The sequence below is a fragment of the Momordica charantia genome (assembly GCF_013281855.1).
Source record: "Momordica charantia cultivar OHB3-1 chromosome 3 unlocalized genomic scaffold, Mcharantia_2.0 BLBB01000003.1, whole genome shotgun sequence".
Taxonomy (NCBI): Eukaryota; Viridiplantae; Streptophyta; class Magnoliopsida; order Cucurbitales; family Cucurbitaceae; genus Momordica; species Momordica charantia.
The window spans coordinates 17,449,420-17,471,987 of NW_028275161.1; the positions used below are offsets into that span (position 1 = coordinate 17,449,420).

General features: G+C 32.5%; 2 protein-coding genes across 4 annotated transcripts; one reads left to right on the plus strand and one right to left on the minus strand.

The window, feature by feature from the left end:
* Positions 1-1,448: 1,448 nt before the first annotated feature.
* RL2 (Root hair defective 3 GTP-binding protein (RHD3)) lies at positions 1,449-11,950 on the plus strand. 3 transcript variants are annotated; one of them, XM_088121492.1, is made up of 22 exons: positions 1,449-1,942; positions 2,140-2,206; positions 2,396-2,498; positions 3,083-3,153; positions 3,873-3,936; positions 4,022-4,087; positions 4,195-4,242; positions 4,816-4,878; positions 4,967-5,023; positions 5,421-5,579; positions 6,342-6,410; positions 6,488-6,579; positions 7,103-7,181; positions 7,589-7,754; positions 8,881-9,005; positions 9,117-9,379; positions 9,459-9,555; positions 9,645-9,815; positions 9,904-10,008; positions 10,568-10,662; positions 10,759-10,855; positions 11,363-11,950. In XM_088121492.1, exons 1-22 carry the CDS (start codon positions 1,792-1,794, stop codon positions 11,660-11,662), a joined length of 2,508 nt encoding a protein of 835 aa, XP_087977618.1. In that variant the 5' UTR covers positions 1,449-1,791; the 3' UTR covers positions 11,663-11,950. The 3 variants fall into 3 exon arrangements, with proteins under 3 accessions (XP_087977618.1, XP_087977619.1, XP_087977620.1); XM_088121494.1 differs by lacking the exon at positions 2,140-2,206 and having other exon boundaries at positions 1,803-1,942; XM_088121493.1 differs by lacking the exons at positions 2,140-2,206; positions 2,396-2,498 and having other exon boundaries at positions 1,450-1,942.
* Positions 11,951-13,209: 1,259 nt separating this feature from the next.
* Positions 13,210-15,484, minus strand: LOC148212484 (LOB domain-containing protein 4-like). Its single transcript, XM_088122290.1, has 2 exons — positions 15,274-15,484; positions 13,210-13,812 (listed from the first exon to the last, which is right to left on the minus strand). Exons 1-2 carry the CDS (start codon positions 15,460-15,462, stop codon positions 13,501-13,503), a joined length of 501 nt encoding a protein of 166 aa, XP_087978416.1. The 5' UTR covers positions 15,463-15,484; the 3' UTR covers positions 13,210-13,500.
* Between the last annotated feature and the right edge of the window lie 7,084 nt (positions 15,485-22,568).

Consider the following 22,568-nt stretch of genomic DNA (forward strand, 5'->3'; position numbering starts at 1 on the left):
ATTATGTTTTTTTTATATAAATTAAGCAGTTTCATAAATTTAAACTAAAGTTATTGATAATAGTTTGTTTCATAAATTGCATCATTTTAAAATTTTAAAATCAATATATTTGTTTGAGTTGAACGAAGAGGGAGAATTCAACTCTTGACTTTAAAGAAGATAAATAATTTTTTTTTCCAAACAAGATAATTAGTTAATTGTACACAAAATATTTGTTAGATGTAATTTTATATGAATTGATAATTTAAAATCTGGAATATATATATATATATATATATATTTATATATATAGAGTACAACAAATTGAGAGTATATAGATTTGAAGTTCCGATTTTATGAAAATGAGTAGATGACAATTATCACTGAACTATACTCGTTTTTTGATTTTTTGTCAGAACTTTTGCTTTTTACTCAAATGATTAGAAAAAAAAATATCAATAAATTATGAAAATTTTTAATGGATGTCATTTCACATTGTCATATTTATCAATATGGTACGACTATTGTACTTAAAAAGTAATATGACTGTGATTTTGCAAGTATAACAAATTTTCTTTTTTAAGATTTTGTGTTTGTTTAGAAATTTTTATGTAGTTTATTTTTTACTCTCATATATCAATATAATATATCAATGATAATATATAATTGATAGATATTCCATAAGGCTATAGTATTTAAGTAAGTTTGGGCTGGACTCTTTTATTATGCTATATTTATTAAAAAAAACATTATTTTGTTGCTATATTTGCAATTAATTAAACTTATTTGTCATATATATAAATGACGCACAAATTATATAGTAATATTTGAATAAATTAAAATCAAGTTGATAACTCTTATGATTTTGGTTACTGAAGTTTGAAGTTTAGAGTGGGGTAGTAGTTTCTAAATTAACAAAATTTCAGTACTACTCATTGCTTAAAAATTTTAAAACCTGTACACCTTTGTCCACAAATTCAATGTATCGCTAAACATCGTCAATTGTATTTCCATCGAAATTAGAACTCTGACTTTCATCGGGCGATGATGATGATACTGTGGCAACAGAGATGGTGGGTGGTGAGAAAGGATAGAAAGGGTCGGCGGGTAGCAACGACAATGTTAGTCGAAGATGGGAGAGAAAAAAGAATGAGAATGAAAGAGAAAAGATAAAGAACGAGAACCCACGAACGGTCAATTAAAAATCAAAGGAGCTCATAGATTATTTAGAACAATTTCTCAAACTTCAAAGATAAAAAAAATTCTCTATTTTTAGACCGGAGAGAATAAATAGACATTTACTCCCCATTTCTATAATAAAAAAAAAAACTTCAAAAAGATAAATTGTGATGGTCTTAGAACTTCAGTGACCAATTAAAGATTAAAAGTGTATTTTTTAATGAGAGTAACTGAAACTAGAAAAAATAAATTTCATATATATTTTTATTGAATAGCGAAAGGCGGTTTGATAAAGAAAAAAAAAATGGCGGTTTCTTCTGGAAGAACAGAGCAGAGCAGAGGTGGCGGTTGTTGTCGGCGGCGATCTCCGATTCCGAGCGACACGTATATTTCTAAAACCCAAAGCTTCCATTCCGCCATTACTGTAACTGTAAGCCACTCTCCGTCTCCTCCAAGCTTCTGAACTTCTAAACTTCTGCACAGGGCAAAACCTTCCTTTCGGCCCAAGCAAGCTTCTGCTAGTGTGCCGCAAGTTATTCTCCAATCTGCACCTGAAAGTTGAAATTCCGAGCTCTCTTTTGCCTTCCGCTTGATTTCCTGCTCTACCGACTTCAATCGCTTCCCGATTCGACTATGAGCAGGGACGAGTGTTTCACGACGCAGCTGATTAACGAAAACGGCGAGTTCAATGTCGCTGGCCTGGAGGGTTTCACCCGGAAGATTAAGTTGGCTGAGTGTGGCCTTTCCTATGCGGTGGTCGCTGTCATGGGGCCTCAGAGCAGCGGTATGACTTGCACTTGCACTTGTTGTTATCATTTTGTTTACCCACCATGTGTATATGTGTATCTATGCATTGCTTCGTCGAAGATTTGCTTGCACATGTTCGTCCCACATTGTGATTGTTCCTGGTTTCTGTCGCAATGTAGATTTTAGGGAGTTCTTACTAATAGTCTGTTATCCTTCTCCCTATTGTGTGGTCAGGGAAGAGCACGTTACTGAATCATCTTTTTCACACTAATTTTACGGAGATGGATGCGTACAAGGGAAGGTTCATCACCCTGCCCTCTGTCTTTTCCTTAACAAACACCACCCATTAAGAGAACATATAGTTGGCTTATGCAGGCATATAAAATTTATTCTGGTTCCTAATTCTTAATTTTTTAGTATATAAAATTTGTGCTCCTTTGCATTTGTTACCATATGAGAAATAAGCTAATTGTAAATGATTTTAATTTAGGGTTCAAACTACCAAGGGCATATGGGTTGCGAAGTGTATTGGCATTGAGCCTTGCACGATTGCCATGGACTTGGAGGGTACGGATGGAAGAGAAAGAGGAGAGGTAAAACTTGAGTTTTGGGATTTCTAATGGTAGGAGATTTAAATGTACATCTTATCTGTTGCAGAATGTATATTATTAAATATTGATTTAAATATTTTAGTTATAGGACTTTATTAGTTTGTCTATTAGTTGTCTCTCTCTCTATTTTGGTTAGTTGGAAAGTTAATTTTTTTATTTCTAAAATCCCCTCGACTTGGGTCTTGATTCAACTTTCCTTTCTGATTATTATACCTTTTTCTAAACAGAGAAAAGAAGTTATGAACTCACGAAGTCTGCATGGCTTTTTGATATGAAATAATCAATAAACTTTTGTACAAATCTTTGGAGAAGAGGTGTGGGATATTACTAGGTTTAACACCTCTTGGTGGGCTTTGGTTTTTAAACCATTTTGTAATCATTAGGTTTTATTCTTTTCGATGAGAGTCCATTTATGCACAGGTAGTTCTCGTTGATGGCCAGTTTTTTTTTTTTTGTGCTATTTTTCTTTCATGTTCTCAATGAAAGCTTGGTTTTTCATTAGAAAAAAGAACTTATGTACAAATGTTATTGTTATTAATATTTTATTCAATTCAACTTACTCTCAGGATGATACTACATTTGAGAAACAAAGTGCGCTATTTGCTCTGGCAATCTCTGATATTGTTTTAATAAATATGTAAGTTTTGGAGCTGAGTATTGTTTTCTTCCCTTGAATTTTGTTAATGCTGTTATTATTACAATTATGGATATCATTACTATTTTCTAATAAATGAATTTTATTTATAAATAAAAGAATGATACCTCACAGGAAAATAGGAAACAACTACAAGAACGAACCCCATGTAAAGGAGAAAGAGAACAACTTTTCTATTGGATAAATCATACTTATTCTTCAAAATTGGATTAGGTTTACAGTCTCGAGTCCTGGGGCTTAAGGGATGATAAATTATCTCTCTATTAGAAGATTCCAGCTAGTTGATAAATTGGTCCTTTCATGGGAATCTCAGAGAGAGAACAGTTTTGATGTCATATTTCACGCCCCTTTCTTCTCACATAGGAAGCATTATGATCCCGCCTGAATGTTATCACTTGCAACTTGCAAGTCCTTTATGGGCATATCAGATTGCAAGCTGTAAGTGCACCATCAAACAGGCTGATTGTCGAAAAATGGGCAGCTTTTTAGGATGGGAAAAGGGTCATTATTTTAGGTTACCCTGTTCTGTGGCAGAGGTTATAGACAAACGAGCTTCAGATATCATTATTAGTTAATGTATGAATGTGGGTATGATACTCCAGTTGCAAAATGTCTTTCGAGTTCTGTTTGCCCGATTACATGGAGTACAAATGATTATGATGTCTGAAGTGGTGATGGTTTTTCTTGTAAACTATGTACAGATGGTGCCATGATATTGGTCGAGAGCAGGCTGCTAACAGGCCTCTTCTAAAGACAGTCTTTGAGGTAATACCTCAACTGTTTATTTTCTGATTGTGGTCAGCCTTCTGTAAATAACATTTTGTCGTATTGCTTTCAATGCTAATCATAGGTCATGATACGCTTATTCAGCCCACGTAAAACGACTCTAATGTTTGTTATACGTGATAAGACAAAGGTTGGTTATTAACTTACCAAGTCTAATAGTCTGTGTTTCTTTGAGAGCTCAGGTTTAATCTCGTTGAATGTTTTTTCTGATGCTCTTATACTTGGATATCCATGCAGACCCCACTTCGGCATTTGGAGTCTATTCTGAAGGACGACATTCAGAAGGTATTCTTTACTTGGGTGGTCTGACTGCACTGCAAAAACTTCTAAACATGATTTCTGGAGAAATAAAATAAACCCTGTTTCGAAGATTTGTCCTTACCATCTGACATCTGTCTCCACTCTTTCAAAATATGGGTGGAGATTCTATACTGATGAAGAACGACAGGCATTGATAGGTGACTGCTAGTTGTTTCTTTTGTTGGAAATGTTCTGGAGATGGCCTCGTAGTACAGAAGTGCCAAAGTCTGGTCATTGGTTTGTGTTTACTAGCTAGGGCAAGAAAACTTTTCTGTTTAGATTCAATATTTCAAGAAAATGAATTCAATATATATAACTTCCATATCTGAGCAGCAAAAACTTGTTTGAATTCTTTAGTCAGAATGTGGTGGTGGATCTACTTGGAATATGGTATGCCTGTATTCTTCTAGTTTTTGCACAATGAGTTTAAATTAATTGGAAATGTTAGGGAATATATGCTTTCTTTTCCCCCTTCATTTTATGTTCTAGTAAAGCTATTTAAGCGCCTTCACTTTAAGTGTCCTCTTCTGGATTATTTCTTTCCCCTTATTGGTGCAGATATGGAATGCTGTTCATAAACCGGATTCCCTTAAGAATACTCCCCTCAGCGAATTTTTTAATGTATGTTATCATGGTTGGCATTGTATATCCTTCTTTCAACTTTGTAGGGATCATCTTGTATGTCTAATTGAAATATTTTGGCTTGAAGGTGCAAATCTTTGCTTTGTCAAGCTATGAAGAGAAAGAGAAGAAGTTTAAAGAAGAGGTAGTGCTTACAATGGCCAGCTGCTCACTAATTCAAGGATTTTACTAGCATTTAGTTATTTAGGAAGTTCAATACACATTTTGTTTCATATAATTTTTTTTCCCTTTTTCGTAGCAGAAGCATTTACTGGTTCCCCTTAGATTGAACCTCCATCCTTTTCCTTTTTTTAATTTCACTGCTATTGTTTGCTTGAGTTTTCAAATTATTGGGAGTAAGAGGGTATCTATCTTTGCATTGCAATGTTTAAGGATTTCCTTCCCTGTTTTTTAATTATTAGTTCAGAAATCTGTGGTCCTAATTTTTGTTTCTAGAGCTACAGCCCTTCTGTTCTTCCCTCCTTCTGCTGATATCAGTTGTTAAATTTAATTGCTCAATTCCTATAATCTGTCTTATGTAGGTTGCTCAACTGAGGCAACGGTTTTTCCGTTCTATTTCTCCAGGTGGACTTGCTGGTGACCGACGAGGAGTTATCCCTGCATCAGGATTTTCTTTTAGTGTGCAGCAAATATGGAAAGTCATAAAGGAAAACAAGGACCTGGATCTTCCTGCCCACAAGGTTTTATCTTTACTTTTTCTTCCTTCAGGTAAAATAGGTTTCATTAATAGGATGTAAAAATGATGTATAAAGCAAAGTAAGACAAGATTTTAAACCTTCGATGGAAAAGAAAAGATTTAACGATGATCTATATTCCATTGAATTTTTTTTTTTAAAAAAAACACCCTTTGTTATTAATATCCCATATAGTATCTATGTAGTGCAAAGTCTCCTACTCCAACTAGTGGCCAAACATGAGTATTTACCATAGGGATTTTTTCTACTCCTCTCCCTTCATGTTTCCCAGAGTGTGGCCGTGACGAAGTTGATGCATATACTCCAAATTGTGCATCCATGGCCTCTGAAAGTGGTTCCTCTTAAAAATTCGAGCCAAATAGGAAAAAAAAATGGTTAAAGTAAGGTGCTCCAAAACATATCCACACAAGTCAATTACATAAGGAACAGTGCAGCAAAAGGTGATCAATGTCTTCTGTGATCTGTTGCATGACTAAATTATACGAAACTGTAAATGAATGAGAAATTTTGATAGCCTTGCTTAATCATATTATCACACGTACAACTTGATTCTGAGGGGCATGAAGATGATTCAAACTTCACGCTGAGAAAAGGTTAATGACTAGGAAGAGATTCTAAGAGTATAAGAAAAGGGCTCCCATAATTTAAATTTCCTTGATATTTTCTGACTTACATGTATTGCATTTCCTTTTTCCTCCGGGAAGATTCATTTTCAGCTTCTAATATGAGATTAATTTATATTATCAGGTAATGGTTGCTAGTGTGCGGTGTGAAGAGATTGCCAATGAGAAGTTTAGTCGCTTAACCACCGATGAGGTCTGAGACATTCAAACCCTCTTCCCTGCGTATCCATTTCCTTTTGAACTTTTTCAGACTTTGCTACTTTTACTCAGAGGTGGTTGGCATTAGATGAAGCGGTCAAAGAGGGTCCTGTATTGGGCTTTGGGCAAAAGCTAAGCTCAATCTTAGAATCCTATTTCAAAGGGTATGTTTTCATCTGATTTAGATCACTTATCACTTAGATTAAAGCACTTTGATGTAATGGTATTTTGACCTATTCAACTATTCTAAGTTCCTTTTCGAGCAGAAACATTTAAGTTCTAAATCTATCAGCCTCAGAATCTGACCACTTCCTATCCATGCCTCTGCTGAAAGATGCAGAGAAGAAATAGTAGTACTAATTTACTGCAGTGTTTTTCCTCATCGAGCAGGCAGGGCAGAAGAAAATACCAGCTCAGCTACTAATACTCATTAATGTTATTAAGTCCACTTGTTTTCTTCGGAGGATCAGTGTAGAGTTTCTTGAGTGATGCATGTTTATTTGTTTGTTTTAAATTTTTTCCCTCGGTAGTTTAGAAATTATTGCAACATTCGTTTGATTGATTAGGAAAGGGGAAACAGATCTAAGTTTGATCTTTGCTAGTCTTGTGCAATTTCGTCCTGCTTATGGTTTATAATATCTGTAATTTTGTGCACTACTACTGTCAATTTTCTCTCTTTTCTAATAGATATGACATAGAGGCAATGTATTTCGATGAAGAAGTGAGAAATGCTAAAAGAAGACAACTGATGTCAAGGGCATTGGAGGTTAGTCTGGAACATTCTATTCTATTGCAAAAAGGCTCCCCCCTCATCTTCCTGCTCCCAGCTATGGAGAAAGAGAGAGGTTTTATAGATTATGGCATGTTAGGTTTTCACCGTGGACTGTGAATCGTAAATCAGCAATCATAGACTATGATTGCTGATTTACTTTCTCCAAGGTTCTGATCTAGTAATTCGACCTAGTGCTATGTGCTTCGCAGTTTGTGTATCCCTAACTTTTAGTGCTCTGTAAAGGTTCAAATGTATTGTCCTAAATCAAGTTTGAACCGTGATCATAATTATTTGTTTCACAAAGGAAGCCTCTCTCTTTTGCCTTTAATTCCAGGACGTTCTCTTTTGTAGGATTAATATTTATTCGACTCCAGCTGATGTGTGCTTTGCATGCTTTGCAGTTTGTATATCCTTCTTATGTTGTCATGTTGGGACATCTGCGGTCTAAAGCCTTTGAGAATTTTAAGGATAGGGTTGAACAGTCTATGAACGATGGAGAAGGATTTGCATCAACCGTTCGCAACTGTACCAAAACTTGCATGCTTGAGTTTGACCAAGGGTCTGCAGGTGAAATAACATATTATATTTTATTCTTTTATTAATTCCGTGTTGTTTTTACAAGTATACATATGATGGTTGGTTTCTTTGAGCATTCTGGTAGTCTTCGACGGGTGTTTTATCATTGTTACCATAAGCAATGGCCTCTATAATCCATGAGAAAGAATAACCAACTGAAGTAAAGATAATAGGAAGGCAAACTCCTCGATCAAGGAGGGACCTACAAAAGTGGAGGTCAAGAGGAGTTCCTCCCCATGGAGAGACCGAGATAAGGGGAAATTGCAAACAGAGAGGACTTGCACTTTTACCTTTTTGGGAAGGGCCACTGTAGTAAGATTAAATACACTGTTTCTTTTGGGATGTGAACTCTTTTCCAGGTTAATGCCACAAGTTCTTGGTCTAAGCTTTTACCATCCCATAGCCACATTGTAATATTTATAAATATGAAAAAAAAAATAGCATAAGAAATAATATGGACACGATCTTTTTTTTTTTCGGGAGGTGGGGGGAGGGGATTAAAAATGTGGTGTTGCCGATTAATTTGCAGAAAACTGTTTGTAAGGCATCAGTATTTGAAATTTCATCTCTTTAGAATGCATGTTACATTCAGAGGTGAGATACAAATAAATCATATGCTCGTACTGTTTTAACCGAAAAATTCCGATTAAAGCAATAAGATATCCAAGAACACTCGAAGCTGCAAAAAGGAGTTAGCACTCCGAGGGTTTTCTCAATACATAATTCAATTTGTTCTAAGATTTCAATATCAAAAGTTTGCGTACCTTCCCCTTTTAATTTAAGGGTATTTATAGAGGGTGTAGTTAACCATTTGGCATTAAGAATTCAAATTCACGGTTACCACCGAGATTATAGGCATGAATTACGCATTAGGGATGAAAAGTGGTTTCACAGTTATCCATTCGAACATTGGAACCGAGTTTGGAAATTCCTGTAATATGAATAATCAAGTTCGGTAATTCTATTGTATAAGTTCTCCAAACTAGCTTCCGAACTCTCGCCTTGCGAGGTTTGTACATGTAGCTTCTTGTCGAACCGATGATGTCGTGTTCTTTAAGCGAAATTCTGCCTTTACCACGTACTTATTTATTTTATTTAATCAAACCCTTGCTCTTAGATGCTGCTGTGCAGCAAGCCAATTGGGATCCTTCAAAATTCCGGGATAAACTACGCCATGATATGAGCACACATGCATCATTTGTTCAAAATGAAAAGCTATCAGGAATAGTAGCCAGCTACCAGGTAACTTTCTGAAACAATGTACTCGCTTTCTCTTCCCCTTTTCACTTTTTTCTAGATCATACCTATTATACATATTGTTATGTTAGTTTAGATATGCCTTGCATTCTACAGAAACGCCTCGATGAAGCACTGACTCAACCAATAAGATCTCTGCTTGAAGCTAGTGGGAAGGATACTTGGGCTTCAATAAGAAAGATTCTTCAACACGAGACTGAAATTACCATATCAAAGTTTTCAGCTAATATTGCTGGTTTTGAGTTGGATCAAGAAAAAGTTGACAACATGGTGCTAAACCTTAGGAACTATGCTAGAAATGTGGTTGAAAACAGAGCAAAAGAAGAAGCAGGAAAGGTTCTAATGCACATGAAGGATAGGTAGAAAGTGGCATGTTCAATCTAACTCGTATCTCTCTCTTTGTATTGGTAATTCATTTTCTTTAGTTTCTTCCTTCAGGTTTTCAACCGTATTCTCTCATGACAATGATTCATTGCCTAGGACCTGGACTGGGGAGGAAAATATTAGAACCATAACTAGAGATGCCCGCACAGCGGTGATTTTCTAGGATTTCAATCATTAATCTTATTTCCTCCCTATTCTGCCTTTTAATATTTTAAATGACAAATTATTACTGTCTTGCAGTCATTGAAGGTTTTATCTGTTTTGGCTGCTATACGTTTAGATGAGAAGCCAGATAAGATTGAAAATGTTCTCATTTCATCTTTGATGAATGAAGCTGTTGCAATCTCTTCGTCAAAAGATAGAAGTTCTGGACCTTCTTCTGACCCTCTTGCCTCAAGTACATGGGAGGAGGTACTGTACTATGATGATCGTTGTTGGTTTGGTGTGGTAATAATGTTATTATTGAACAATATAATCATAAACAATGCCCATAAATTAGGTCTCTGCAAAGGATACTCTGATTACACCTGTGCAATGCAAGTCCTTGTGGAGGCAGTTCAAAGCAGAGACCGAATATATGGTTACTCAGGCCATAACAGCACAGGTACAATTTTTCACTGCACTTTTTTGCGCCCGCTCTACTTTATATTTTGTCTTCATTTTTCTGATTTTATCTACTAGCTGATTTTGAAGTGCTTCTTTGTTAAGATACTGTTCTTCAATATGAGAGATGATAATGATCTGGCAGGACACTCCTATATTTTTTCTTTTCTTTTTCCCCTTCTGTGTTGTTGCGGGGATCAGTATACAACAAATAGCTTAACCCTTATCTTCTGGTCCGAGTCTTCAATTTTTACAAAAACATCTCCAAGGCAGGTCTAAATCATAACAATTGGGCTATTTCTTCTGAAGATGTTACTTGTGTAAAAGGTTTCCTTGCAATGGAGAATTACAATTTGAAGCTTTGTTATGAATGCAATATGCGAAGTTGTTGCTTAACTATTTCCTCTTGATCAATTTTCATGTTTTTTGTTTTCATGTAGAAACATAGGAGATTTCAGTGAGTTCTGAATTACTTCCATTCTTCTTTGACTTGTTTATCGATAAGCTTAAACTTATTACAGTTTTGCCTGCTATTAACATTATACGCCTGCTATTTTCAGGAGGCGTATAAGAGGAGTAACAATTGGCTACCCCCTCCCTGGGCAATTTTGGCTACGTTAATCCTTGGTTTCAATGAATTGATGCTTCTATTAAGGTATTCGCATGATTCTATAATCTTCATACGAATTGCATAATAATAATTGATATTATTTCTGTCTTATTTTTTGGTAATAATATCTAAATGCAACAGGAATCCTCTCTACCTTCTGGTTATATTTGTGGTGTATCTACTTTCAAAGGCCTTATGGGTTCAGATGGACATTGGGAGGGCGTTTCAAAATGGGACTGTAAGTAATAATTGGTTGAATACTTCAATAGTGTTCTCAGATCATGGTTCTCTGTAGGTAAAAGAAAATTGAAAGTTGTTTGTCAATTTTGTCTGTGTTTTGTTTCTAGGAAAGCTGAGGGGAAGAAAATTTTCAAATGTTCAAATTTTCGAATTTCCAAATGGAACTTTTGGAATTGTTTTACGGCAATTGGTTCTTTTTTTCCTTCTCCTTTTCTTTACACAAGCATGCAAGTGACACTTACTCTACGTTGGAAGTGCTCCGAGTCATCTGCGTTCATTGTTTGCTGTTGATATTTTTTGTGAAATTCTATAATCAATTTAACATGTAATAATGACATATGGTTTATTTTCGTGTAACATCACTCAAGTGCGAAATGCAAAACGTTCTCCACTCTGAAATTTGAATAGTTAGGCATTAATGAAATTTTATCTGGACGATTTCTTTGCGGGTTGTTGGTTATGATTTTTGCTGATTCTGAATTTTGCTTTTCACATTTTCGAGCAGTTGGCTGGACTTCTTTCCGTTTCTTCTCAGTTCCTTCCATCTGTTCTGAACCTCCTTAGAAAACTTACTGAAGAAGCTCAAGGATATACAAATCCCCAATCAACAAGACCACTATCAAACTTCCAGAGTTTCAGGAGTCAGGCACCTCAGTCAAATCCAGAAACAAACTCAATTCTGGAGCAATCGGCAGTATCCAATGTCGAGTCATCAGTATCATCCAACGTTGAGTCGTCGTCCGACAGCGAGGAAATTGAATACTCGAGCCCCAGCTTGGTCCACAGGCAGACTAAGAACCCCTGAGAAGCTGATTGGTTTTAATGAGATTTCATCTCTACATATAAGGTATGAGATTCGATCATCTCCATTAGTAGAATGTTTTATCATCATTTTACCATACATGCTCGTGCTCGTCTCATCGAAAAATAAATGCAGGTCGAAATAAGATTAGGACATGTAATGTAAAATGTAATGTGCTATAACTGTATAATGTTTAAACTATATACACAAATGGCTTACTGTGTTTAGAGACTGAGATCATAATGCTTGGGCTAGCTGGCTGAGACACTGCTTCAGATCTCCCTTTTCTTCTATCTTGCCTTTGATTTCAATTTTCCAACAAACAAATAATAATAATCTTAATATTAAAATACGAAGGCTCTGAAAAATCGACTGAACAGCCTCGAAAAAGATATATATTTAAATATTAAAATTATCGTGCAACGATTTCATAGATGATAATTGTGATGTGTTTAATTTAGGTGCTATCTTTTGTTGATTATCATTCCATTTTTGGTAAGCACGAGAAAAATGTAGGGAAAGTAATGTTTTTTTTTTCTATTTTTAAAAAGGTTAAAGGCTATCAAAATTTTGTTGATAATTAGTAGAAAGATGGGTCAGCAACTAAGAATTAAAAGAAAAAAAAAGATGTGTTTAATAAAAGAATCAGCTATTGGATTTTTAAGAAGTTCCATAAGCATCCATAATTTTTTATACGTACATTTTTACCATTGAATGTTGAAGTCTTGCTCTCAGATGAAAATTCAGGGCCATACTCCTAATACAGAGTAAATTAGATTTTCTTTTTTGTTTTAAATATTATATAAAATAAATATTAAGGCGGAAGCTGAAACGCTCGAACAGTTGAGTGGCTGCTGGTCGGACTCACTGTTAGTTAGTACCCCTTGGTTTCGTCTCCTTTCATAGCATGAATAAGAAGCAAAGTCAATATTATTGAAATCGGCATTCGAAATTGGATGATGGAACAACATCGTCATCTAATCTAATTGGGCAAGCAACTCCTCTTTCTGAAGAAATAATGCATCTCTAAAGTACGTAGATAAGACTCGTTCCGTACTTGACTTACGAGCTCGTGTAAACTTAGAGGGCGTTCGCCTTCTCTTCAAACGTGTCCTCGACAACTTGGTGGTACTGAGTCTACATTGGGAGAAGGACATCGAGATTGACTTCTTTGAGAATCTTCTTTATCTTGTCTAAGTGTTGAGACACGTTCGTCCATTCAAGTATCTTGTTTGGAAAAGATCTGGTGTTTTTCGAAAAAAGGTTCGATCTAGTAATATCATGATTGGGTCAAGTACAATCCACATCTAACTATAATGTAAAACACCAAAAAGAGGTAAAAAAAATTGTTACATTTGAGAAAAAAATAAAAGGTTGGTAACAATTTTTTTAATATGCATATTAGATTTTATGCTATATAGAGGGGTTTTCTTTGTTTTTTGTTTTTTTTTTTTGTTAAATTACTTTGGAACGTTGAGAAAATTGTTTAAATGAGAGTAGGTGACATTCAATATTAAAGCTTTGGACAAGAACAGAAAAAACATAACATATAAATAGTATATTCTATATATTTATATAAGGTTTTGTTTTTCAAGTATTACATTATAAATCAAGGGAAGAATATTCAACCCTATAATCTCAAACGGGACACTGATACCTGACTGCTTGAGCTATGCTCAGGTCGGCATATAAGCGGTATATAAGTAGGAACATAGCAAATGGGCAACACCCAAGTGAGAGGCAAATTTAAGGGAAAGAAAAAAAAGAAAAAAAAAGAGCAAAACTATCTAAATCTCCATGAAAGTGGGATTGGGCAAATAATAGTAGGAAATATATATGGATCACCACATTGAGTCCCCCATATCCATCTCAAATATGGGCCTGGATTGTGAGCCCATGAGCCTGGATGAGGGTGACCCACTGTTACTTGGGCTTGTTGGGCTTAGCCCATAGTTTGAAAACGACGCTGTCTGGCGCACCCTAAGGTGCACCACCTCGGCTTGAGCCAGAGCCAGCTGAGTTTGGAGGGTGTCTATTTGCTGCTGGAGAGACGATATGGCCCCAACGCACCCGTAGACCGGGTCACGAACCCGAGCGTTCGCTTCGTACACCAAACTGCTCACTGCATCTCCCCGTTGGTGAACTGGCAACTCCTGCAACATTTCACACTCACCCTATCAACTTTTAAAAAATTCAAGGATAAATAAAAGAATCTTCGTAAGTTTAGGGACTAATACGGAAGAAAAATAAACAACCCTATTATAAAATATTCAAGTTCAATTGGAATCTAAAAAGTTTGAAAATTGTGCAATAATAATTAATGTTGCTATTAGTTTTATAAAGGAGGGAAGGTAGTTTCCAATTTGGTTCTTATTTGTTGGCTGTCTCTCCACAAACAAGCAAGGGGTGGGTGGGTCCCCACAATTAACCTAAAAAGTCAACCAAAAAAACATTTTTGTTTTAAAAAGAGAAAAAAAAACATTTTTTCCTTCTTTTTTAGCATAAATATGTTTTCTTTTTTGTTTTAATAACAATAAGACATCAATTAATTAAAATAAATAAATAATAACTTCACATGATGGAAGGAAAATGGAGGGAAAAGGTTCAAAGCTAAAATCTAAGACTTAGGGATTAGAGTTGAGTTTAGTTGAGATATTTGCTTTGAAAATTATTTAATTTATTATAGTCTTCTCTGTTTTCATAGTTATGAGTCTCTCGAGTTGACACAGTAGTAAGGATCTTGGACCTTGTAATATCACCTACCATAATATCGATATCACCTACCGTAATATCTTGAATTCAAGCTCTGTGGTGCTCAGCCAATACAATGAACTTCAGTTCTTAGATCTTTTAATAATATTTGTATAATGAGAAGTTAGACATGACATGTCACTTTAGTCTCTCCAACAATTTATTGTATGAGGACAACATGACTAAAATTTATTGAATAACATGTCACGGGATTCGACATTCAAACTAACGGTATTAACTATCCAAATTTCAAGAACACAAGTAAAATTGTTTAAAGAATAATATTTATCTCCTAACTCGTCAGCAAAAATCAACTAACTGACCAATCAAAAGTAAAGTATTGTTCAACTTTAAAGACTACAAAATAAATGTATTCATATATATAACTCTATTTCCACATAGTAAAGGGCAAAAAGTAGGAGTCAAGTTTTTATTAAAAAAAAAAAATTGTTTTTTATTTTAAATTTTATAATAAACTTTTATCTCTTTGTGTGGCTCAAAGGTGCAGCCACAGATATTGATGAAAGTTGGGGCAGTTTGGTCAAAGATTGTGTTGCATAATTCCCAATCCATTTTCATACTGCCCAAAAAAAAAAAAAAAGAAACAGCCTATTCTTTCTTCAATTTAAAGGAAAAACTGAAGAAAATTGTAAGTTTCTGGATACTAAACTACCTCATGCATTAGCATAGTGAGGTCTTCATAGCAGTAGAAAGTTCTCGAATCAAAGCGTTTTAAGTAGATAATGTCAATGCAATCTATATATCATATAAACCTTATCAATTCTCTGAATTTGTTCAATGTGAGTTCTTTAAGAGAGAATAGTAAAGTAGAACGAAAAAAAAAAAAAAAAAAAGAAAAAGACCTGGAGCATTTTGTTGATGTTACTTGCACCGAAGACCTTGTGGACATTGGCGAATTTGTGGGGTTGGTCAGCGGGGAAATATGGCGCGAAAACACACTCCTCCGCACACCGCCTCCGGAGAAGCTTGCACGCCGCGCACGGTGCCGCCGCCGTCCCCTGACCACCTTGTTTCCGCCCGCTCTCCTTCATCTGCTGGACAATGGACTCTCTCCCCTCACCTCTAATTTCTACCATACACACATATATATATATATATAATCGATAGAAGGAGGATCTTTTGGTGGGACCTTTTTTTTTTTAATTTTTGAAAAAATATTATTATTTTATCTTATGGATTTAATTTGTTGGTGGACAAAAAATAAAAAAGAAGGGAAAAAAAAAACATGGCGTGACGGATCCCATCTACATCTACTTTAGGCATCCACATTCATTTTGTTTCTACTTTAATTTTTTTCTTTTTTGAATTTGGGTTTATGGATTCTTCCTTTTTTTTTTTAATTTTAATTATTACGCGTATTTTCAATTGCATGCGGTGGTTGCTTTGGCTTTGTAGAATTGGGTGAATAACGATAAAACCGTCCATCCATCCAATCACACTGATCAAAAGAAAAGAAAAGACACCGAAATCAAAATTAAACCCATCATTTTTCGTCTTTATACTTTCAAAATATTCTTTTTAGACTTTATATTTATTTATATAATTTGTGTTAGAAATATATATACAACCAAGGAAATAGTTCTTTTTAAAAAACTACCATTAAAATAGACGTTTTAAAAGAGACTAAAATAACATTAAGTTTACTGAGAACATAACAAAATCATATTTAAATTTATTTTTAAAGAAAGAGAAAAATAGACTCGATGTTGTGATGTTTTAAACTTTTGTGTAGCTATATATTTAATTTTTTTAATTTTAAAAGTTTTTAATAAGTTATTGTATTTTATAAATTAGCTTTTCATAACTTCCTAAATTTTTACAGTTGTGGCAACTTAGTCCTTTTTCTTTAATAATTTCTTTAAATTTCTCATGAAAAATTTCCGCCCTAGATAATAATACAGTTAACATGTTTTTTTTTTTATAAGTTCAACAACGTGTGAGAAGTGAGGATTCGAATCATAATCTTTTGATCCGAGATATATATGTTAACCAGTTGAACTATGTTCATATTGTCCATACATGTAATATAAGTGTTAAACCGACAAAATTTTACAACAATAGCCTATTTAAATACAAAATTGAAACTTCAAGTCCTATTGAATTTCTTTGAAAATATAAGGATCAAATAGACACAACTTTAAAATGTGAAATTAATCAAGCTAGTAAAATTAATTTATTTTCTTACATTTAATAAATTTATTAAATAAATAGAAATTCTATAAACAAAATCTGGAAAATAAACACAAATACTTAATTTTTATATAAAGGCATACATATTTAATATTCGTGGCCATGAAATTGAATTGGTCATCATTCGACTATATTAGATTTGTATAACCCTAAAAGTTAAAAAAAAAAAAATCTGTTTTTTTTTTTTTTTGAAAGTTCCAAATCCATGTTTAAATATGTGTTTGCTTTTTTCCAGCATCAAATTTGTTAATTTTATATGTTGTATAATTCTAGAATTTATCATTTCAAAGAAATTTCAAATGTTTATAGCACATTTCAAAATAAATTTCTTTTCAATTAATAATTAGAAAAAAATCAATCCCCCAATAAAATCCACCTCCCGATAAAAGTCAATGATCTCAAAAACCCTCTTAATTTTTTTTTTTAAATACTATAGAAAAATATTAATTTAAAACATATATTTGTTTTAATCTAAAAATGAGAACTAATCTCTTTCTTCTCTTTATCTTCGAGTTCAACAAATGGAACCTTAACGAATCTTAATTGTCAAGGTCAAAGCAAATAATAATTAATCAAACTCTTAATTAACCTTATCTTCAAATTTAATGGTCAAACAAAGAGGCATCTTTGTTTTAACTTCGAATTTTATTTGCTTTAATACGTTAAACCATCCTTAATTATTTTACTTCATATGGAAAGCAGGGATTTTTTTTTTTTCAAAAATTTAAATTTATAAAATTAGCTAGATGAATTTTAAAATTACATACATATTAATTGAGAGGCATCCTTGGGGGGAAGTCCAAACTTTGTCGTTTCTTAGTAGAGACAAAATGTAAAGGAATATTATAACAAAGCTTGTTTTTCAAAGGAAATTTGTATTAAACTACAGGCGTTCTCATTTCAAAAAGGAAATACATAGAAACAAAAACGTGGCTAAAGAATAAATATATAACCAACCATGTTTCAATTACTCTGATGTCTACGTCAAACAAAGGGTTTCAATTGAGAGTAAAAAGGGTAGGATTATACAAAACTTATCTCGTGCCTCTAGCCTTCTTCAAGTTGACTCGAGTGGACTGGCACAGTCGAATTTTGATCTAGTATAGTCTAGTTGAGTTATCAGACTCGATCAACTCGACACAGGCGTGATTCACATTTTTCTTCTTTGACCTAAACCCAAATTATTAAGGAATAAATTATTAAAATCTCAATACATTATATCAGAGAGACTAAAACATATGTTTGACCTAAAAAATTCATTAACAGTAAAGCACATAATAAAATAAAAAAGATATATAGGCAACAAAAATATTATTTCAATTGATTTAGATATTATATATTTGGCCAACATGAACTTAGTTTAGCTAAGGTACTTTTTTTTTTTAGCTAACCTATAGTTTTTCTCTAGAGCCAGAATGTTCCACACCCATTCCTTTAGTTGTTTTTCTAATATATAGTATATATATAGTAGAGTGTATATATATACATTTGTCTTAGATGTTAAAAGAATGAAAAATCTTTCAATATTTTTGTCTTCATTTTAATCGTTATGGTGTTGAGTACAATGTGAGGAGATGAAAAATTGAACCTTCAACCTTTAAAAAATTAGCAAAATATTTTAACTACTTGTTTATATTTACTTGTCGGACAATAACAAATGATAAGAAGTCAATTAAAACTTTTAAAATTATACTTAGATCAAATTAAAACTAATTTCAAACCATAAAATAATAAAAACGAAACTTGTTTTGGGGGAGAATTTGTAATTTAGTGTGAAAATGATAGAAGCACATGGTCCACGTACCTCGATGAAAACAATCCTCTAGCCAGTTTATTTTATTATTATTTTTGTTTTCATCTAGCCCATTTATTTTATGTTATTATTTTTTTTAGTAAGATCGAACTCGTAACCTTTTAATTGGAGATATGTATCAATTAGAGAATTGAACTAGCAGGAGATACAATTTAATTACTCTGATCAATTTATTTTATATCTATATATAATTTTGTTTTTATTTTATTTTTGTTAAAGCTACCCACAGTTTGACTGAATGACCTTAGACGTGGACACGTGTCAGTTTACCACTGCACCCCTCCCCCATTTTGGTCAATCACGAATTTCAATGCTCGGTAACATTTTACCTTTTTATGCTCAGAGACAAAAGGACCAATTTGCCATTGCCACCAAAAAGTCCTTGTACAAATATTTTCATTAGGCTTATTTAGTTATTTTTCATATTACACAAATTCGAAAAATAAATAAAATCTAATGCTAATGTTCTACCTACTCTATTAGTCACGTGGTTGTATTATTTTTTAAGGTTAAATTATACAAAATATTCTTGAATTTTGGTTGGTTTTAATTATATCCTATCGTTTCAAAAATTTCAATTATACGTTTAATCTTTAAAGTTGTTTAAAAATATCATTTCGTCAACCTTTTCATTTAGAAGATAAAAAAATGTCACTGTGGTAGTGAATTGTAAAATGTAAAATGTGATGTATTCGTGGTATAAAACTATACATTTAAAATTTTGGATAAATTTTAATTATACTTCTATTACTTCAAAAGTTTTATTTTAATCTTTAACCCTTCAAATTGTTTCAAAACAACTAATTCCATGTTAAAATGAAGAAAAAAATATATGACGTTGCAGAGTTGTAAAATAGAAGTCACACAAGAGTGTACAAATGAAAATGGAAGGGTCTCAGTCATATTTAGAATGGTGCCGAATAACGAGGGAAGTAGATTTAGGAGTCTAAGTTCTAGTCAAAATTGTCTCCAAGGCAAAGCCACACACTGTGAGAAACATCATAGATTAGGTAAAGTCAAACCAGGAATTCAGGTCTGCAGAGAAAGCTTTGCGAGAATAATATGTTTCTAAAATAAAATTTGTGGGAGAGTGGGTTCATAGAAAGCAACGGTCGAAAGCTAGGAGAACAAAAAAGGAAAAAAAAAGATTACTAAGAAAATTAACAATTTTTGATCTCCAAAGATGAGAAATTTAATTAACAAGCAACTTGTGGTCCCTAGGTTTTTTTCTTTTTTTCCTTTCTTTTTGATCAATCTTTGGTGTCTTTGTTAGCTAATTTTTTTGTTAATTGATCGTGGGAATGAGGACCCCAAATTTTGTAGTCGTCCATGGTTTGATTGTCCCCTCAAAAACGTTGTTTCCTCCAAAAATCTTTTGATCACGAGAGGAGAAACAATATTTTATCATAATCTAAAATTGTCCTCCCAAATAAGGTTAGTTTTTAATGTGACTAAGACCCTTCAATTTTATTATTTTTTCTTTAACTTACCACCACATCAGATTTTCACCTTCATATAACGGGAAAACTAATAAAAAAAAAAGTGGTTTTAAACGATTTTAAAAGTTAAGGTTTAAAATGAAACATTTTAAACTATATGAGTATAAATTATTAAAACTTAACCCAAAGTTTAGGGGCATAATTGAAACTATATATACCTACGTGTACTTTTATTTTGACAACTCATCGTCCAACTAACTATCACGTTACATTTTTGTTTTATTTTTTATGGAAAAGTTGATAGAAGAAGTACATTTTTTTAAATAATTTTAATAAATGAAAGGTGTACATGAAAAAGTTTGCACTCTAATTTAAAACTTAAAATTTACTCTATAAACACAATCAAAATTGATCCAATATGGCAAGAACTAAATAGAAATTTAATCTAAAATTTAGGGAGTGTAATTAATATTTTTTTTTTTCAAAAATTAAATATACACAAATCTAAAATGGGTAGGAACTAATTTATAATTTAATCCGAGTATGGATGAGATTGATACAAACCCTTTGGAAAGAAAAATAAAAAATATAGAAATTGATACCAAACATAAAATAAAATATTAATTACTATGGAAAAAGTTTAATTATAATATCCAAATTGAAAGTTTTGCTAAGTCAAAAGAATATATAATTGTTTTTTGTTAGCACTCTTAAGAGCATGCCAATAATGGAATTTAAAAGGTTACTCAACTTAACCCAAATTAGGTTACTATCTATGGTTAACTATGAAAAGTTTTCAATCTCAACCGTTGGTTTAATTATATTATTTAGGAAATAATAAAATATACAACAAGAAGAAGGAAAAAAAAAAGCAAACAAATAAACTTTATACTATACCTCAGTACCTCTGCCCAAAAAAAAAAACACATTAGTACTTATCTTAATCAAACTTAACTTTATTTGGAAGTTTTAATCATGAGGTTGAACTTTACCTTTAAATAAATGGTAAATTAATATCTTTTCTAAAAAATTGTCTGAATCGATATCCCATTGAAATTTTTATATGTCAATGTATTCGACATCAACATAAATAGTGAATCGATATTTCCATTATATAGTAAGGAAATAGACGAAATATATAAAGAAGAAAACAATCAACCTAATATTGCTAATGTTAAAGAGTTTTTAAATTTATTTAAAAATGGTAAATACTTATTTATTAAAATTTTTGGAAGTATCATCAACTTTTATATTTTATTGAAACCTAACATTTCCAACTGGATCATAATTAAGTAATATTATTTTTTAATGTTTGTTTTTGTGATTGATTGATTGATTATTATTATTATTTGACTATTTTTGTGCATTTTGTGGGTCTTGGATTTAGCCTTTTTTTTTTCCTTCATCCCTCTCGATTGGGTAGAAGGGTATGGAAGTGTTTTTATTTGTAGGTTAGAGTTTTTATTTATTTACTTATAATTTTTCCTCTGAATCTTGTTTCCAGTGAGAACTATCCATTGAAAAATTGACCGTTTCATTACCTTTTAAAAAGATATGTTTTTACATCTATTTCTCTTTAGTTATCAAACATTTAATTGTAGTCAACACAAGATAATTCTCTCACCAATCAGGATTTAAATATTTTTCTTCTTTTATTACAACAAATATATAGCACGAGAATTTAAATACTCCAAGAAGTAGATGCTCTAACGAGCTATACTCAAGTTGACACTTATATTGCTATTAGAACACTCAGTGATACGTCAGTTAAATTAATGTTAATATAATGTACTAGATAATTGAAAAAACTAATGAGCTCGTAATCACCGACATAAACACACAACTCAATTAGTCAAGATATTATTTTCCTGTCTAAAGATCGGAGATTAAAATCCCAAAAAAAAAAAAAAGAATTAAAATTTAGGATTTAAACTAAATTTGAAATGTGATAGAGGAAGTTATATTTGAGGATTAAGATTGCAGTCAAAACGGTCAATGGCAGTTATATATTTATGAATGATTATGTTTTTGGTCCTTTTGGAGACACTAATTTAAAGCTCCCACTATGTTTTTCTTGCAAAAGAGACCCATCTCCTCATCATGGCTTCAAATTTTGGTTTGTAGTTTTCTACATCCTTTAAATTTTATTTTGATCATATTTGATTCTTAAAACTTTTACCTAAGATTTTTACTTTTTTTTTTATTGACAAAAATTTAACTTATTGGTACATATGGATTGAGTTTCACATTGAATTTTAAAACGTGGATGATATAAGATTCTATATTAAAGATGATATAAAATTTGATGGGGACAACCAAAACCGATACTTATGAAAGACTTTGCTTTGAAACAAAATATTTAAAGGTATAGAAACTAAAATGCAAACGCAATATAAACTTTCTAAAGAAAGTGTGATTTAGTACGACTTTAATGTTAAACTATAGTTTTGTAACGTAAATATAAGCATAACTCAATTGGTTTAGGTACCATCTATCTCTGACCAAAAAGTTATGAGTTCGAATTTCTACCTTCACTTGTTGTAAATAAAAAAAAAAACCGTAATTAACTAACCGCATCTCAACTTAAGCACTCGTATAGATAAAAACTATATGTATTGAATTATAAATATCGAACAATTTCTATGGTCACTATAAACATAGCGTATAACAACATAGTTTACTTTCACAAAGTGAT